General features: G+C 30.5%; 1 protein-coding gene across 1 annotated transcript in view; it reads left to right on the top strand.

Annotated features, from left to right (window-relative positions):
• LOC142317519 (spatacsin-like) overlaps positions 1-19,375 on the top strand; it is a 185,104-nt gene that overhangs the window by 29,458 nt on the left and 136,271 nt on the right. The window contains exons 6-8 of the mRNA XM_075354080.1: positions 2,209-2,324; positions 2,618-2,765; positions 5,302-5,467. Coding sequence (XP_075210195.1) covers positions 2,209-2,324; positions 2,618-2,765; positions 5,302-5,467 — 430 coding nt within the window. The remainder of the gene's footprint in view (positions 1-2,208; positions 2,325-2,617; positions 2,766-5,301; positions 5,468-19,375) is intronic.

Here is a 19,375-nt window from a genome sequence, read left to right as displayed (position 1 = left end):
GCAACTACAAAACAAATTAAGGGGACAATCCAGTTTTTATGGATCCGTAATGGCGAAGTATATATGAAGAGGCATTTTTACTACAGTTGTAGCTGTCAAAGCACAAAAAAACTTGAAAAATTTGAGGTGGGAATGCTCATCAGTGCTGAAGAAAATGTTATGGATATGTTGCAGAGATCGAATTGATCTGATAAGAAAAGAAGATGGATGAAGGGTTCCACTCACAAATTCATCGAATATGTGAGTTTTTTTTGAAAAGGAAATATTCCCTTTCTAGGAAGAAAATTAAACCACAAAGAAAATATAACCGCAAGAAAATTAAATATAATCTTTTTGTAAGATAAATGGGATTAATTTTTCCTTGTTAGATAAGCAGCAGCTTTTTTTAGTTTCAACTCAGAGTTAATTTTTTTGGTGAAACATGGCTCTCTTTGGATTATAATTTTTGTTATTTAATATCAGATATTTACATTACAGAATAAGTATCATAAAAGGTCAGTTCATAGACTGACCTATTACTGGATTGATACAACTAATTAATAGGTGATGTAAGTATACAGTTATGTACAAACCATCATTTTGGTTATTTATTTTAGTTATTTATCAGGTTATTTTTATTATAGAATGTTTATATTTTAGACTTTATTATAAAATTAAAGTCTTTTTTGTCATTATTGAAACATGTTTTTCAGAATTGATGAGCGTATACACATGTTTAGAGATTTATGGGAGAAATGACCTGATTTGTTTCATAGGGGTAGTTTTTGATGATTAAACAAAGTTGTTTTCAGAAACATGATTGGGAGACTCACCGGTATTCATAAGACAGGGTGTTGAAGAATCTTTCAGAATCTATGAAAGATTTTGGTTTTTTTTTATTATAAATGTCACAAACTGGAAAGAAAAGAATAAATAAAAGCTTCAATGATTATGAAAAAATCAATTGTCAGCAATGAAACATGGAGACTGAACATCATGAAACATGGAGCAATGAACAAAGTCAGCTATTAGTTTCACTGCTGTTATCAAAAAATTAGTTAAATTACATTTTATTTTATTTTTTAGTTGCACAGTTTTATTTTGGGTAGTTGGTGTTTGGTGTTTGTATAATTACCAATTACAAGGTTTGTTTTTGTTTATTTTTAAAATATTGAAAAAGAGGAATGTTTTAAATTATAAGAGTAGTAAAATTTGGATTTAAATTTTAGATTTTTAAATATAAATATATATATATATATTTATAATTATAACAAGTCAATTTTAAAAGGGAAACAGCCAATGGAGAATAATTTAATTTTGTATATGGAAAAATATTTCTTTATTTCCATGTATTTATAATATGTATTCTATATTTCCATCTTGTCTGTGTTAGAATTGAAGTGTTATTGTGTAATAGTTTTATTAGTTACTTGTAATATTACAAATTAAAGATTTAACATAATGGGTATAAATAGCAAAGAAAAAGTGTAAGGTGGATTTTTAATTTTCAGATTAAAATTTGCGTTAAATGATGCAAATCACTTTGGTAGAATTATGCTAATGATAATATTTCTGTTGTTCATAAACTAAAATTTTTTAATGTTTATTTAATTTTTCTTAGAATGATTAAATTGATTTAGTTTGTAACATAATCAAACCATAGCAAATCATTGTTTTGCTATAAATTATCTTTGTTTACTGGCCAATGGTGGTGTTTGTAATGGTTAGATTTAAGTTGTTAAAAATTTGTCCTTTTTTGTAAAAATTTTGTGATCAAAATTTTACTGTTTGTTAGTATGATAGCATGCTAATATTACATAAACTGTAATCCTGAATTGAGATAAAGTATGGTGGGCAAGTACTGGTAATGAAATAAATAATTAATGATTGTTTATATTTTAAAATAATAAGTTATATTTTTTTGTTTGTTTAATTTTGTGTTATAGGATGTTACTGATATGTTTTGAAGTTAATTATCTAAGTTATATCATTATCATGGTTTTATAAAGTTTTAACTAAGGAAAATTTATAATTATTTATTGATAATTTTAATAAATAATTATTTTATATCTATTTGTATTTCAAACACTGTATATTTGAGTTTTTGTGAAACTGTAAATAAAATATAAGTTTTCAAAAATTTAAACTTGGTTGGTTGATGTTTTGAACATTTAGTTAGAATATTTTTTTTTTTTTAAGATAATGTTGCTTGTAAAAATACTTTTGCAGAACAAGTTCCGTGGCTGGTAGTGTAATTGCTAGACAATTTACTATGAAGTATTCTTCTGCTGATGATTTATGGCTTTCATATTTAGAAAAACTGAAAAAGAAACACACACATCAAGGTATTGTATATTTATTATTGCTATTATTCATATGATTATTGCAATATTATAATAGTGTCGTGTGTTCACGGCTCCATCAGGATATTGAGAGATTGACAATTGAAAATGATTGTATAATTACAATTTATTGGTTTAAAAATTAGAAATTTTGATGGAATTATTAAAACCTTCATCATAGAGTGAATATGATGCTGTGTAATGTGTAACTATATCTGTGTCTGGTTGTTTGTTCACTCTATTGTTCAGTGTAATTAATACATTCTTTTAATTAAACAAATTTATTCTATCTTTAGGTTTGACTGAAAAAAGATTATCAAATTCAACAATAAAACTGGATTTCAGATCTACTGAAAACCTCTTTGTTAATAAAGTCAACTTTACTGATTTAGGTGTGTCTGTTTGGTTTACTTCTTCAGGCCAATCATCTGGTGGTCATTACCGGTAATTATAATCTGCAAACTTTTATTAGAATAAACAATTATAATTTAATTTATTTATGAGAAACTGATTTATCATGAATGATATTAAAAAAATATATGTAAATTGAGTAGGATAATTTAATTGGAATTGCCAAACTCTAATATGCCAAGTATAATTTTGTGATTGAGTTTTACTGTTAGGATGAAATTTATTCTATTAAATTAAAATTTTAAATGTAAATATAAATAAATCTATCATTATATTAAAATAAACATTACTGGTGGCTATATTCTGTTTTATTTAAAAGTGTTGATACATTAAAATGATGTTACACTATTCTTAATTATTTAATATTTGATTAATAAATAGAAAGAATTAGAAAAAGAAATAAATAGACAAATGAAAAAACATAAATAATTTGGTGTGAATAATGGGTTTACATGTTTTTGTATGTTTTTATTTACAAAACAAAATATCTTTGTTGATTTCAATGAGTGTGTGTAATTAAATTGTTTATTAATTTAGAATATCTTTTAAAAAAATATTTTTGTATGTTTATACATTTCAAGTTACTTAATTTGCATCCTTTGCTGTTTGTTTGTAAGATGTTATGTTTATATTTATGAATATGTGGTTTATTTCACTAAGTAGGTTGTGAAAGTAGATTGTTTGGTGGAGTAAAGTGCATTTTTGTACTGTTGTACTATTATGAAATGTTGACTATGTTTGCCCTATGTAAAACTTATTACAGTCTTGATAAGTTAAGTTAGTCATGTACCCCAGTTAGATCAGATTGGCTGGATTGATAATGAGAATTTTTGTCTGATAACATGTATTTTGTTTTTTTTTTGTGGCTCTGTAAACAGTACAGCTTAATTTTTTTAATTTTTGTTCAATTTTTTCAGTGTTGTAATGTACATGTTGACAATAAAAGAAAATGAATTCATAATGCTTCTGTTATTTGTTGTTCTACTCTTCCTGTGGTCTTCATTCATTCTATTCTTCATTGCATAGTTGTATTCAGTGTTTTGTTATATTATTTGTTTCAGTTAAATATTTTATTTTATTTAGTTTATCCTGAGTCTTTTTATGAAAGTGGAAGGTTATGAAATTTGTGTAGCACGTTTCTGAAAGTTGAAGTTTATGTAGAATGGAATGATCAGTTGTGTGTACAAGTGTCAGTTGTAGTAGGTTTTCTATAGTTTTGAAATGTGTCTGTTGCCATTGTTTGTGATTGTAATATCCAAGACTTGTATGATTTTGTCTTCTTTACAATATAGTAACTAGTAACGATTTTCTTTTAAATCTCTGATATCTACTGAATGAATTGCTCAATTTTGATAATGAAAAACATTCATGGAACTTCTAATTTTTATATACGATCATTAAATGTTTTTGAAGTAGAGAAATTCAGGTTCTTTCTGCTTAAAGTATTGTTTCAACTAAAGTGATATTTATTAATACTGGTAAAAATCAATAATTATTACTTAAAATTATGTGAAATAATTTTTACCTTAATTTTTAATAAATACTTGGGTATCTGAACTTAGATTCAGCTTATTATTTATTCATTAATTGGTTACGTTTTTCAAGTAAATAACAATATTGATATGAAAAGACATATTTGCATCCAGAAATAATCTGTAATAATTTTTCATAATCACCAGTGTATGTACATAGTGTATTAAATGAAGATTTAGCTTCAATAGATCCACAATCCTACTAAATTTCTGTATTACTTCAAAAATGCCTGAACTTAACTATCATGAGTACTGCCTTATTATGCATTAATATTTGTAGATTTTTTCATACATTTTACATATATATATATATTTTGGTTTTTATGAAATTCCCAAACTGTAAATTTTTTTCTAATTTTGTGTATGTATAGCCATTGACCTAGTGTCCAAGAAAACTTTAAAAGAAATTCTGTTTCTTTTCCTCTAATTTATCTGCATTTTATTGAAATAAAGGTAATCACTTGTTTCATATATTATTCTCTTCAAAATGTGATAAAATGTTTCAGAAGCTGTGGTTAGTATTCCACCTTCTCTTACTGTCATCTTTTTGAAACCTGAATCAGACAGGAAGACCTAATGTCAAAACTATTTTAATTAAGGTGTCAGTATGCTTGTTTTTTTGTAGTTTCTACCACATATTTCACCCAGGCATTATCAGTCTCATTTTCAAAGCAAAAAACTAGTTTTTTACCATTATTAAGACTAACATTTATCTTTCTTTAAAGCTTATTGATTGCAAATATTTATAAAAGTGAGATTAATCAAATGAAAATTACACAATGTTTGTTAATAAGTCTGTTCTATTATTACCTTAAAAGATAATTGAAAATTTACAGTAGTTATATATTTAAGAAGTATTGGTGCTTGATTTACCCATTTGTAAGTACCAATCAAGTAAAATTCATAAGTTCAGTTTTTTTTCTTTTTAAATGAGTAGATTAAATACTTGGTAAAATAATTATTAAAATTTTAAACTTTGCATGTAACTCAATGAGAATCAATATTCTCAAATAGATATATTTATTTATATTTTGCAGATTGTATAGTATTGAAAATGGTGAGCTAATTTATTCAACACAAATTCCTGATAATTGCTGTGTGATACCATTCAAAGCTTTGACAGTTTCTCTGGATTTGTTTTTCTTGAAAGATTGTTTGCAGTTACCTCTTTTTTCTGCACCGAAACATATTTTCATTAATAAGGTAGGTAAAGTAGAAAAATCTCCATAGTTATATGTTTACTTTATTCTTAATTAACTAGCAATCTAAGACTTACCTGAGTGATCTGGCCGACTTGCAGTATCAATTCACTAGATGTGATTTTTGCTAAAAATAATTTCTGATGCACATTGATTCAGAAGCTTCCTGTCTATATTTGCTAATTAGTACATTTGAAAAAATTGTAGTTGTTTTGTAAAGTGAGGGTTTTACTGATATAAAGTTTGTTATACCACTTTTTATATGTTATATCATTATAACTTAATTTTATTCTCTTCATTTTTACTTTTCCAGCCTTTGTAGTATTATAGAGGGAAAGAATTGGTATGGATGAATTATCACACTGGATTTTGTATTTCATGTTTATAGATTCTCTGAGTCCAAAAGTATAAAATATTGATTACAAAATTCTGTATGTGTAGATAGATGTGTGGGGGTATCAGGAATGGTTTAACTCATGGTCTTAAAATTCTTTGTGTTAGCTTATGCATTAGTGAGACAGGTATGCAAAAGTTTTGAAAAAAATTGAATACTTTGGATAAAAGTTATAAGAAGAAAGATAGATGCTTGAAACAGTACTTGACAGTATTTAAATTCATCAGCTATTAGGAGAAATATAGACAATGAGACTGTGAAAAAAGTATCAACTTTAAAAGTGTTATAAAAGAAAAATGATTTAGTGTGCAAGGGGGAAAAAAGGAGTTTAAGACCTTAAGAAATAAGAGGATTTTATTGAGTGAAGCCAAAAATAGAAAACTGTTGCTTGAGAGAGAAGATATTGCTATGAAAAGAATTTTGTACTTCAAAATATAAAAAAAGTGTTGAGAGGAAGAAAAATCTTAATTTATATAATATAAACTTACATCTTGACTTTACATTCTATCAAACAGTTTTGGGAGGGCAGAAACAATGATGGAGTCCTCTACAAATTTGTTGAATTGAAAGAATTATCATAATTCATGCAGGTGAAAAAAATAGCTTTGTGGCTCAAAAACAGATAGCTACCATAAAAATATGAATTGACCCAACTTTTAAAAATGGGTTACAAAAACTTATTAAAACTTAAAATCAAATCTTATGGTTAGTTCTGAAAACATGCCATCCAATTGCATCAATGTGGAAAAAATTTCAACTACAGCATACCATTATTTAGATATACAAGAATAGCTAAAACATAAAAATATTTCCTTCAAAAATCAATGTTTTAGGACAGAGTTACTTTGGTTGATGTAACCATTTAATTGGTTTTTGCTCATTCTCTTGTTGGCATTTTGCAAGAACATGGTCATTCTGTTCTTAGATTACCTCCTTATCATCTAGTCTTAACCAGTTGAGCTCATTTGGCAAATTAAATACTGGCAGGCTGATTTGAGACCTAATGTATCAGGTGCAAGATAATAAGATATAATAGTGTCATTGAAGAAGAAAATGACTTCTGGAGTAAAGGATATGTTATGATTATTGCAATTGACCAACTGATTATTCACCTGATTGCTGATATTAATGATGAAACAGTGAGTTATATTGAAGGTGAGGTTCCATTGGTCAAACTCTCAGGGATTGAAGAAATGGGGTTATAAGATTGTTCAGAGTACATGAACCTATATAATATGCAGTTACATTTGTAAAAAGTGCAATAACTCTAATATTTATTTTTTTTATTAGTTTAATTTAAATTTTAATAAAATATCTAAATAAATTTTATACAAATATTTTATTAAATTTTAATCATCTTTTAAGAAATTTAATTTTCTTATTAATTAAATTAGCCATTTTTTATTCATTAATTTAACCATAACATCATCAACACATTAATTAAATTTTATGATGTAAGCATCCTTTAAAATACTTGTGCTGGAGTTTTATTTTGCATTACATAACTTTACAGATTTTATGGTGTACAAACTAATTTAAACAAAAGGAGTTATAAGCATGATGGGTAACCACTCGCCCTTATGAGGTATGCAGAATCATCAAGTTATTGTCTGGAACCAGTATCTAAATGCCATAAAGGTTTGTCAGTTAATATTCTGGGAATGTTGGAGGAGTTAATAAGAATCAATCTGCAGAACAACATAAAACCTTTGTTTGCAAGAAATAAACTGTACCTGCCAGTTCTATCATATTAGGCACGTTGAACATCATATGTAGGACTCTGATGATACATTGCCAATATTTTGACAATATTTCTGTTAAATTTTCCACACATGCTCCTTCGTTCAGAATTTTAATTAACTTACAGATAAAATTACACTGTGTGAATCACAGTGGGAAAATTTTAACTCCACTGAAATTTATATTTACTTTCACTAAAAATAATTATTTATTGAAAAGCTTTTTGTTAACATTTCTACCAAGGACTTTATGTAAGTTGATGGAAAAAATAGTGTATTGCAAACAATTTATCTTGAAAAAATTCTTTCACAATATTATGCTTTTCTTATTTATAATTCTTAACATATTATGCTTTTTGTTGCTATCTTTTTAGAGAAGGTATTTGACATATGTGACAAAGTATTCAGACAAAAATATCCTGAGTTTTATTCAAGGACTCATCAGAAACAAAACTTTCCATATATTACTTGGCGACAACAGTTTCCAGGTCATTTACCTCCGAAAATGTTATAGTCGTTTGCTATGGCCAAAACAAAATTGTAAAATTTGTGAACAGATCCTCATATGTTTATTGTATGTCAATGATTTTACAATTTATGTGTTATCTTATGACAGTGCCAACCACAGTTATTTCAAAATTCAACAGATCCATTGAAAAGTTGGGTGGAAAAATACTTGGTTAAAATCTTCAGTTAGTATAACAACATTTGTATGTTTTTCTCACTATGAAAGAATAATACCACGATACATTTCTGAATTAACAAGAAATCGTTGTATTGTACCAAGTTGAAGTTTTGGGTCTGTATTTTGGTGGAAAGCTGACAAGAATTAAATGTTTAAGAGAAATTTCAAACTTTGATTTTTTAAAATTTTAGATACATGTTAATAATACCAGCTCAGATGCACATTGAATATGTATGCTTAAATTGTACCAAGCTTTGGTAAGATCTTGGCTAGGCCGTGGCTTTTTTGTTACTTTTTTCCAACAGCTCTATGAATGATGACTAATATCCATGACTTTTTCTGACTTGCTACAACTGTATCTTAATCTGATCCTATTTTAAATATTTAGCAGAGTGGTGAGTCTTTATTTGGTAATGGCCTAACTAACAAGTAGTCGCATGAGGAGGTGTTAAAAAACAACTTCACTATCTCTTCTATCTGGGTATAATAGGGCCTCCCAAATTAAACAGATAAAAGACTGTTAGCTAAACTAAAAAAATATTGCATTTGTGTACGTTCATACAGTGTCCTTCCCCTGTAAAAACTTCTACTGTTATATCCTCAACAACAATCCATTTTTTTTTTAAGGAAATGCATATTAATGAATAAATCAAGAATTTGTAAATCTTTGTCTAGTGAATAACAATATTTTTCTTACAGAAATGGATCTAGACAATTGGTTCTTTGTCATGGAGTTTCCATGTTAGGACTGCCCCATCATTACAACATATCTATAGCTGAACATATTACCATACTGACAGCCTTACATCATATCATAGATAAATACTGGCATATTCTTAACTGTCGTGTTTCTGTAAGTGCAGTTAAGCCCAGCAAGATATATATTCCATACATCCTACAGTTTCAGAATACATGAATCTGTTTCTGGTCTCATTAGACACAATAGATCAGTTTCTGCTGTATTCTTAGCTGCATTCTTATGTTAACAATACAGTACTATACAGAAGAACTATGTAATGTGTTAAATAACCAATATGTTAAAAGATTATGATATAAAGCAATAAATGTTGCCTTGCTTCCTAATCTTCTATGAATGAATCAGAATGAAGTGGCTTCTGACTTTCTATTGGATTGATGTAGCTCTTGTATAACACTGGCTTAGCTGAACTGCAAAATTATTTACAATCTACTATATTTTCCCATTAGTATTTAATTTTCTGTATATTATTTCATTCTTCGCCATTTTCTTTCTGAACCTTCTTTGTCTTAGCACTTGTCTTCAAACCATTTCTCCAAAAACAATTTGTAACAAGTAGAACTGCTAATATTATAAATAGAACTTTCTACATTAGTAAGAATGCAGTTAAAATATTTTATCATTTGACTGAATGGGAGATTTCACAATTAAAATTAACATAATAATATCTGAATATAACTGCTTACCAGGTGTGTAAATATGAAACTGGAATTTTTGTATAAAAAATGCACATTTCTTAAGTGAAAATGATAAAAAATATTTTATTCGAAATATTGTCCATCGCTAGCTATACATTTTTCTCATCTTTCAGACAATTTATTAGTGCCACGCTAAAAATACTGTGGCTCTTTTGAGACAAACCAGTCATTGAGCCATTTTCATAAGAAGTGAAGTGCTGCTCAGCAAGTGCGTGTCCCATCGATGCAAATAACTAGTAGTCAGATGGAGCCAAGTCTGGTGAGTAAGCCGCTTGCAAAAGTATTTTCCAACTGAACGCCTCAATCGTTTCCGTGATCAGTTTTGCTGTGTATTATGGTGCATTATCATGAAGCAAAATCACTTTGTTTTGCCTTTTATGATATTCTGGTCGTTTTTCACGCAATACTTGATCTAAATCAATTGTTTATGTGTCAGTAGCGTTCAGTATTAACGGTTTTGTCAGGTTTTACCATCTCATAATAGATCACACCCTTCTGATCCCACCAAACACAGAGCTTTATTTTCTTTCCATAGCAATTTGGTCTTGAAATTAATGTTGATGGTTCGCCTGGAGTTACCATTATCTTTTACGCTTAGGATTCTTGAAATATATCCACTTTTCATCACCTGTCACAATTTGATGGAGAAATGGCTTTCTTTTGTACCTGGCGAGCAGCATTTTGCAAGTGTTTTTTCGGTATTCTTGCTGTCTTTCATTCAGTTCATGTGGAACCCATTTTCTGGATCTTTCCCATGGCTTTTAAACGTATGGAGATGGCTTCTTGAGTTACATTTAATTGATCCATGAGTTGTTACGTTTGAGTGTCATCCTCAACCAACAATGCTTGCAATTCGTTGTCTTCAAACTTTTTCAGTGGTCTTCCACGTTCTTAGTTTCTCACATCAAAATTGCCACTTTTGAATTTTTTAAACCACTCAAAGCACTGTGAGTTACCAAGAGCATGCTCACTGTAAGCTTTGACAAGCATTCGATGCGATTCTGCAGCAGTTTTCTTTAAATGGTAACAGAAAATCAATGTTGTCCGCAAATTGTAGTTTACAGGTACAAAACTCGACATGTTCAACACTAATTAAAACTATGCTGTTGTATGAAAGTTGTAATGTTGTGAGTTGAAAATCTTTGTCAGCTGTTGAAGAAAGAAAATGATGCCAATGATGCGGTTTGACAGTGACTACATTGACAGCGAGGGCCATTATGAGCAAATTCTGGTTTCATATTTACACACCTGTTATACCAAAAACAGATTACTATATAAACTAAAGGATCAAATAAATTCACATAATAGTGAGCAGTATATGTGAAAGTTTTTAGATTAGTTTATTTGGTTGCATATATGTTACTACGAGGCATATTCATAAATTAAGGGCCATCGACTTATATTTAAATATTAGCGGATCTAAACACAATTTCACACGTGCAGGGCCATCTGTTAGCTGTTTACAAAGCCACTGAAATTGTTATTTTCCTTCTGGTGAATGCACTGCCGGTGTTGCAATGTCTGCAACAATCTTTTCTCCCGTCAGTTATGAAGTGCGCGCTGTGATTAGATTTTTGTGTGCTAAAGGATCTTCAGCTACTGAAATTCATCGGAAGTTGTGCCTAGTGTATGGACATACACTAATGAATGAAGGAAAGGTTAGACAATGGTGTTAAAACTTTACAAATGGCCACACAAATGTGCATGACGAAGAGCAGAGTTGCAGGCTCAGTATTCAGATTAACAAAATCATTGAACAAATGAACTGAAAACTGCGATGTGATTAATGATTAACAGTTAGTGCTCTGGCTGATGAATTTCTACGTGTTAAACGCACGATTGTCAAAGTTTACATATAAATTGTGTACAAGGTGGGTACTAAAAAAGCTCACTGACACAGATTGTGTCGGAGGTACGAATCTTCTTGGATTTCGCATCCTGTCGCGTTAAGGAGTACCTTGACATGCAGAGGTGCTTTAAGTGTTGTAGGTTTGGCCACAGGGCCAAGTTCTGTAGTATGCGTTGATCTGTGCGCATTGTGGAGAGGAGAGTTTGTGCAAATGTCATTGGCACTTGGTGAATAGCAAGGAGTATGGTTGTTACTTGACAGCAGTTGAGATGTATTTTAACTCTTGATGCTTAGTTTTGGTCAACTTAATGCCCAGGGAGCCTATGCAGTCCAAATTGAGTTAGGTGAGGTTGTTGAGAAACGGAGCCTCGATATTCTCCTTCTACAGCACCCGTATATGGTTAAGGGTGATCTGCCAGGTTTTTCAGACTGGAATAAGTTTTACATTGGTGATAGTAAATCCGCTGTGCTGTGCAGGAAGTCCATAGATAGTGTCTTTATATGGCAGGCCTCTGACACGCATCACATCATTGTTAAGCTTGCCGTGAATGGTATGGACCTGGTCGTTGTTAGTTTGTACTTTCAGTTCAGAGATCCCACGAACAGCATTTGGAAAGATGGGATAGAATTGTTAGGCTGGTAGCGGATTGTCCTATTCTTGAAGGAGTTGATGCGATGCCAGATTGCTTCTTTGACACAGCATCAGTTTTATGTTTTCAATGTAGCTGGTGAGTTGACTACCTTTGCCGGTGCAGTTGGTTTGCAGAGGGCCTTCCATGGTACTAACATTGATGTTACCATTGGTAAGGATATCCCTGGTAGGATTTTGAATTGGTTGGTAGTCTATGATTGCGAAAGCAATCATCGACTAATAATTTTTGATTGGGTAGGTGGGCTGTGCAATGTCTTTAGAACGGACATTCCTGTTCAGCATGGTGCTTCCTGCACAGGTGGGCGGATTGACCCAAGTTTTCTAATATTCTTGCGGCCAGGCTGCGAGTTTTTACTTAGTAGTCTGGACGAGGTCCCAGTAGACAACCTGGCAGAGAATTTCTCTTCTGCGGTAGTAGAAGCTGCTGAACACTGTATCACAAGAAGTACGGGTCGAGAGAGAGTAGTTGAATGGTGGACTCAGGAATTGACTGCGATAAAGCGGACTGTAGGCCGACTCAGGAAGGCTGCACAGCGTGTGGATGATCCTGATCGGCATGCAGTCTTAATAGTGGATTATCGTCAGAAGAGGACCGAGTATTTTCACAGGATTAGGTCTTCTAAAAGTGATTCCTGGCGCTCTTTTGTATAAGAGCAAGGGAATAAGGACCCATGGAGTGTTGTCTATCGAGTTCTTGATCACAAGCAGAAATAAGACGTTCTTCTGTCAGTTCTCTCGACCCAGGATGGTGTTTTTATAGATAAAGATCGTGTCCCCACTCATCTGATGGACGATTTTTCTTCCAGATGATATCGAGGTTGGTGAGACTTCATATCATCGACATGGCTGAAGGGAAGTTGTAGGTTTTCGCTCTGAGATTATGTCTTCAGAAATTACTGAGGCACAATTTTGTCAAGTAATTTGCAGCCTAGCTACGAATAAAGCCCCCAGATATGATGGTATCACGGTGGAGCTCCTTGTTCGCACATTGACTGTCATGTTGGTCCATTGGGTAGGATTTTCAATAGGTTGCATTTGCTGGGCACTTCTCAGGGTGCTGGAAACGTGGTGTGTTGACACTAGATGGTCTCCCAGATCGCCTGAGCTCTCAGCTTGCGATTACTTTTTGTGGGGTCACCTTAAAAGCAAAGTGTTCCACAGTAGACCTGCTACAACGGAAGAACTGCAGGCAAAGATCCGAGAAGCAATTGTGGAAATTCCAGTTTAGATGTTACGTCAAACCATGAACAATTTAACGAAGAGACTTTGTGAGTGTTTACGTAGAAGAGGAGGTCACCTGCAAGATGTCATCATTAAAAAATAAACTAAAATGTATGTATCCTAAAATGGCAACATTTGTACAATTACATGAAATAAAATTCATTTGCTGAAAAAAAATTTTCATTAACGTTATTTAATTTTTAAACTTTTCCGTTTCTTTGAATCACCTGTAGAATGATTTAAACACTAATACAGTGTTGCACACACTGAAATATAGAAATACTGGAATGGGCACTAGCTTTAGAAATCCGTGCCAACAAAGATAGCTGATTTAGAGGTATACCTCTCTTTGTCTACAGTCCGTTCAAAAAGTTTGTGACGATCTCTCTCATCACAAATCACAAGTTATCTTTCATAATTCAAGTTATTGTAGAAAGTTTTTATAAAAACATTTATATGATATAATGATTAACTCAACATTTATTTAATATTCATAAGGATTGAAATTTTTCTATTAATTAAATAGAATTATGAGATTTTATCACTTAATATTAATTACAATTAAGTTTTATGGAATAACTTTCTGAAGGGACGGTACGTTAGGTACAATGCGCATGCGCTGCACTGTGCGGCAATGAAACCTATACCTCTAAAAATATCTGTATCACGTTTTCCGCTCACATTGGACATAGGCAGTGCCCATTCCAGTATTTCTATATTTCAGTGGTTGCACATTGTTTATCAGCTGTCATTATTTTATTGTCACCTCAGAAATAATAATTTTTCAAATAATTTATTATATTTCTTTCATAAGATATTTATTATTTAAGATTACTTAAATAATAAAGTAATCGTTATTTTTTTATTTTACAATTGTTGTGTAATTTCCTGTTTTTTAAATTTTTTAGCAGTAAATTCTTTTTTTACAAATTTTTCACATCACCAAAAAAGAATTTGGTTTTGTTTACATTAAATAAGTACTTTTCTGACAAAGGTAGTAATGTGTAGTAATTCTAAGTAAACTTAAATTTTTCTAACCTTTCTTTGTTTTATCAAACTTATCTTATACCATTTTGTTCGTAATTAAATCTTCATACAAGTTTTCTTTAAAAATTCTATTACCCATTTAACAGTTATTGTATGGCAAACATAAAAAAACAGGGATTTTACCACAGTTTATCGGTTTTCACTCCTAATTTCTCAAAAACTATTGCAGCTATGGTTCTGGGACCTATTTTATTGGGGTTTTCAGGTCAAAAATCGTAAGATATCACTAATTCTGCCCCCTAATTAACATCTTAAAAGCTTCAGTATGATCCATTTCACCAGGGTAGCTGAAATCCAAATGAAATCTTTCACTAGCTGTAACTCACAAATGAAGCATTTTAGAACACATGTATATGAAATCATTTTATAAAGTTTTTTGAAATGTTTTATGAAGTTTTTCTATCTTTTTCACGATAGGTTATGAAATTCTCAGGAGAACTTCATGATACATCTGTATATGTATGTATTTAGACCTATGTGTTAAATTTATGGTTCAAAAATCTCCAAAACTAAATGATAAATATCTTTGAAATTTAGTTGTGCATGTGAAAATTTAGCGAAGACTGGTTGAGTTGTTCGTCAGTTATACTCAATTTAACGTTAATTAAGGGTATGTTGATTGTGTAAGTGTATTTTTCATATGCGTTAATGCATATGATTGAGTTTCAACTCAATCATATGCATTAACATATGATTGAGTTGAAACTTATGCTTGTGTGTAGGGTCTTCTCATTAATCAAAAGTATGTAGTGCATTGTACTATGAAAATCAATGCGTGTCAGATTGTGAAATAGTTAGGGTATCAGAAATGAGAAGACTCTTCTTGCACAGAACTGCGCAAGAGTTTTTTTGTAGTAAAAAATTAAAAAAAAAGTATATCAATATAACTGATACTTCTGTCATTCTAGTAAAACTGTAGGTGGAATGTGATTTTTATTTTTTGTAAACAAGTTAAAAATGTTCTGCTGTTATATTACGTTAAAGGGGTGTTTCAAGAGTTTGATCGGAAGAGTAAGCGGTCTGTTCACCACCAAAACTAAATGCACAGTATAGCAAAGTATTTTTCACAATTACTTGGTGTAGGGTATGCTGATTTAAAAATGATAAACCAACAAAAAACATATTTATATATTCCAAGCTGGTTAATGGTAATAATTATGACCACATGTACTGCTAAGAGCAATATTGGATATCAGATAATATCTGTAATATACAATATGTTAAAGGGATGAGTAAAACATTATATACAGTTCTATGTTCATCAAATATATAACATCCACAAATACGTAATAGAAATTAATATGTTCTAGAGTAATTTATTGTTCATTAGCAATAGTACTGGTCTGCAGGTATTACACCCACATTTTTCAGTTAAACATTGGATCTGCTGGAATGGAACTTAATTTCCTCATAGGCATTAGCTGTAATCATCAAAAAGTCGCTGCTACCACTTAACCAAGAGAAACTTGCGTAACTGTTGGTTATTGCAGTGTAAGAATTTGTTGTTGTCACTCTTACCATGTGAGAGTGACAAAGTTTAAAAGGCATTACAAACCCTGAACTACGTTTGAGGCAAAACCAGCTCTTTCTTCTTTCCTAACATTCAACTCTAAAAAATACAGTAAATATAATTTTAGTCACTTGAGCAGGCAGCAAAGCAAGGCTGCTAAGCATTGGGAAGAAATTGTATCATCCAGCAGCACTAGCAATTAAGCAAGAAGGAATCAGCCACAAAAAATAGCTTCCAGGTGTTTAGGATTAAAAACATTAATGAATAACAACTTAAAAATAATAAAAACAAATTTGCTTTTCATCACCTTAGAAATCAATCAAATTCTGAATTATCACTGTGGTGTAGCTAAATCTTAGTGCAGGCATGAAATTGTGAATACTCACTAGAGCTTCTGGGTAGACATTAAATATTTAATGTGCATGAAGCAAGATCACTCTACTAATTAGCAGCTATATGTATTTTAATTACCAAAGCTACCATTTTACACTTTCTATGCTTGTTTCAAGTGTATTTCTTGTCAAATCTAATGGCTCTTATTAGCTGGTGAAATCCTCTTTTGAGCATCACAGCTCTAAAATACTCTGGTGCTGTACCATCATTTTTCCACATTTTGGCAGTGTTCAAGTGATTGGCTTTCTTCACGCCTAACATGTACAGATTCAAAAAATGTTAAGGTTTCCTTGAAACTTGTATTTTGGCAATCTAAGATGCCACGAGAATAGTTAACTCTCATTTCTATGAGTTGCTCATTTGTAAACTGGACAATCTTACTTACAGTTTGGTCAGGAAAAAATATTTTCCAACAATCAAATATCTGTGTATAATCTTTGGCTGGAGGTTTTACTTGTGGGAGTTTTGAAACAATATTTTGTTTTGGTATTTTTTAAGCAGAAACTGATTTATGCACTTGTCATTAGCAATTCCATTCTTTCCAATGTACTGTGGTCCAGATTGCATGAGTTTTTTTATACGAACAGCAGACCCTATTAGTGAAGATAAACAAATGTCCCCTATGTCATTATTTTCTTGTTCATTCTCACTGTTTGATTGCTCTGTATCTGAGTTATGACTTAAATGTTCAGACAAAGAATCACTTATCAGTTTCATTTTCAAGCAGTGCAGCATTTTCTGATTCCATAATCCAACACAAAATCTCTTCTTCATCAGGTTTTCTTGCTATAATAAATTTTACGTACTCGCTGATACAAGCAATTATACAAAACACAAATAATCAACACTAAATAAATTATAATAAATAAACAATTGAAAAAAAAAAACACTTCAAAAAGTATGAACACAACAGTTAACCAATTAGAACAACTCTTAACAGTAGGAGCGATGTGAATGGTCAACTGTGTACTAACTTCACTGAGATGGTGCGCCTCTGTATGGCCTAACATTGATGTCCGCTGATGAATCATCATGCAAATATGAAGGGAATTAGTCAGAAATAGTCATTTAGGCATAGCTGGGGTGTGAGGCTTGTCAGATGGAAAATAAAAAAGTTTTCTTCAGAGTAACTTTTTTCATTAGGCTAAATTTAACGGGTTGACGAATCATGGGTTAATGATGGGAAATTTAATAATTTAATCTTGTCTCCAATATGAAGAAAGAAGTATGCTAAAGAGTTATTGAAATGAATTGGAAAACAAGAAAATTCTCAAAAAAGTTTTATAATCAAATTCTCACAATTATAATCAGCAGATACTAGGAAATAATGTATACAAAGATTATTAAAGAAATAAATAAAAAGATAGTGAAGTAATAATAAGCATTAATTAACAGATAAGCAATACTTATTGAATATTTTAAAACATATTCTACTATTGTGTTCATTTAATATATAAAAATACATTTTTTCTTCCTTTATTTGTAGTTTACTTTTTTAAATAAAACAAATGTAATACATTATAAATTCATAAAATAAGATGTTATAATTTTTAATTTTATTTTATAAACACAGTCAGAAGTACTCACTTTTTAGTGTTTTGTAAAGTATTGCTTATTTCTTAATTATACTATTTCTTCATTTATCTTTTTAGTAATAATTAATTTATATATGTAAACAAACTCGAAATCACTATTTCTTCAATATTTACTGATGATGATTGTTTAACAATTGAAGTGGCTGTCTACTTTTAGATTTTAAGTAAAATTTCTTTTCAACATTTTTTGACCTTTTTCTTGTTTCTCAGTCCTTTCCCCAATGATTAATTCTTTTATCCTTACAACCATAAGTAAAATGTAACTGTTTATTAAATTATATAAGTATAAAAAAGTATATTAGTATAAAAAGTTTGTAAGTATGAAAATAGAGTAATTTTACCTAGTGCAAATTTATAAAGATTTGCACAAATTAACCCAGAACTAAGCCTTATATTTTACAGACTAAAATCTAGTTAAAACTCAAATTAGTATCACTACAATAAAATAAACTGTATGGTAGCTATAATTTTATTTTAATGATGTATGCTAACTGTATTACTACTTTATATATAATTTATAAATATTTTTTTATATCTAGTTGATTATGCATTGGAGTGACACAGATGCATTCACAACAGGTACACTCGCAACATTAACAAGATATCCATCTGTCTAGAAGCCCTGATTCAAGAAAGTTACACGATATATCCACAAATTCTGGAATATAGCATACAAAGCAGTCAATAATTAAAGTTTATTTTCAAACTCCAACTTTATATGATAAGGCAGTCAAAAGTTTAGAAACATTTATGACTCCAATTTTTAAATGTGATTGTGTATTTTTGAGTCATTTTTTTTGTGTATTTTTGAGTCATTTTTTTCCAAACATCTTTCACTGATGTCAGTTCCAAAATTATGAGCTAAAAAACAGCTGAAGTAAAATTTTCAGAGTCCCTTTCACTTGGAGATTTTCAACTAAGTACAATGACCATTCAGAATGCTGGTAGACTGGGTATGTGTACATAGATATCAGTGTTCACATGATGGTTAGTAGAAAGAAAAGTAGACGAATTACCCTGAGAAGACATAGGTTGAGATCTTTTCATATTTTCTTAAAATGTCCTTATTTAGAACAGGAAATTAAGCTTCAAGAGTCTTAGTGGCTGACGAATTTCTCATGATTGAGCAAACTGTAGGAACCTTGGTACAAATTTTGCAGATCCAATAAATTAACTTAAAGATTTGAAAAGAAGATAAAAATTATAAATACACAATGTAATAGCAATTGAAATATATATGGTATCTGATGGATATGAGTTGCTCATATAAAAAAAATCATTTATAAAAAATTATTTGCTTTCAGTTTTTTTTACTCTCTATTATTCTGAAGGAGTTGAGGAGAGTTCTCAACACTGAATACCAGTGAATTGG

This window comes from Lycorma delicatula, chromosome 1, assembly GCF_047948215.1.
Source record: "Lycorma delicatula isolate Av1 chromosome 1, ASM4794821v1, whole genome shotgun sequence".
Classification (NCBI taxonomy): domain Eukaryota; kingdom Metazoa; phylum Arthropoda; class Insecta; order Hemiptera; family Fulgoridae; genus Lycorma; species Lycorma delicatula.
This window is presented reverse-complemented; position numbering and strand designations above follow the sequence as displayed.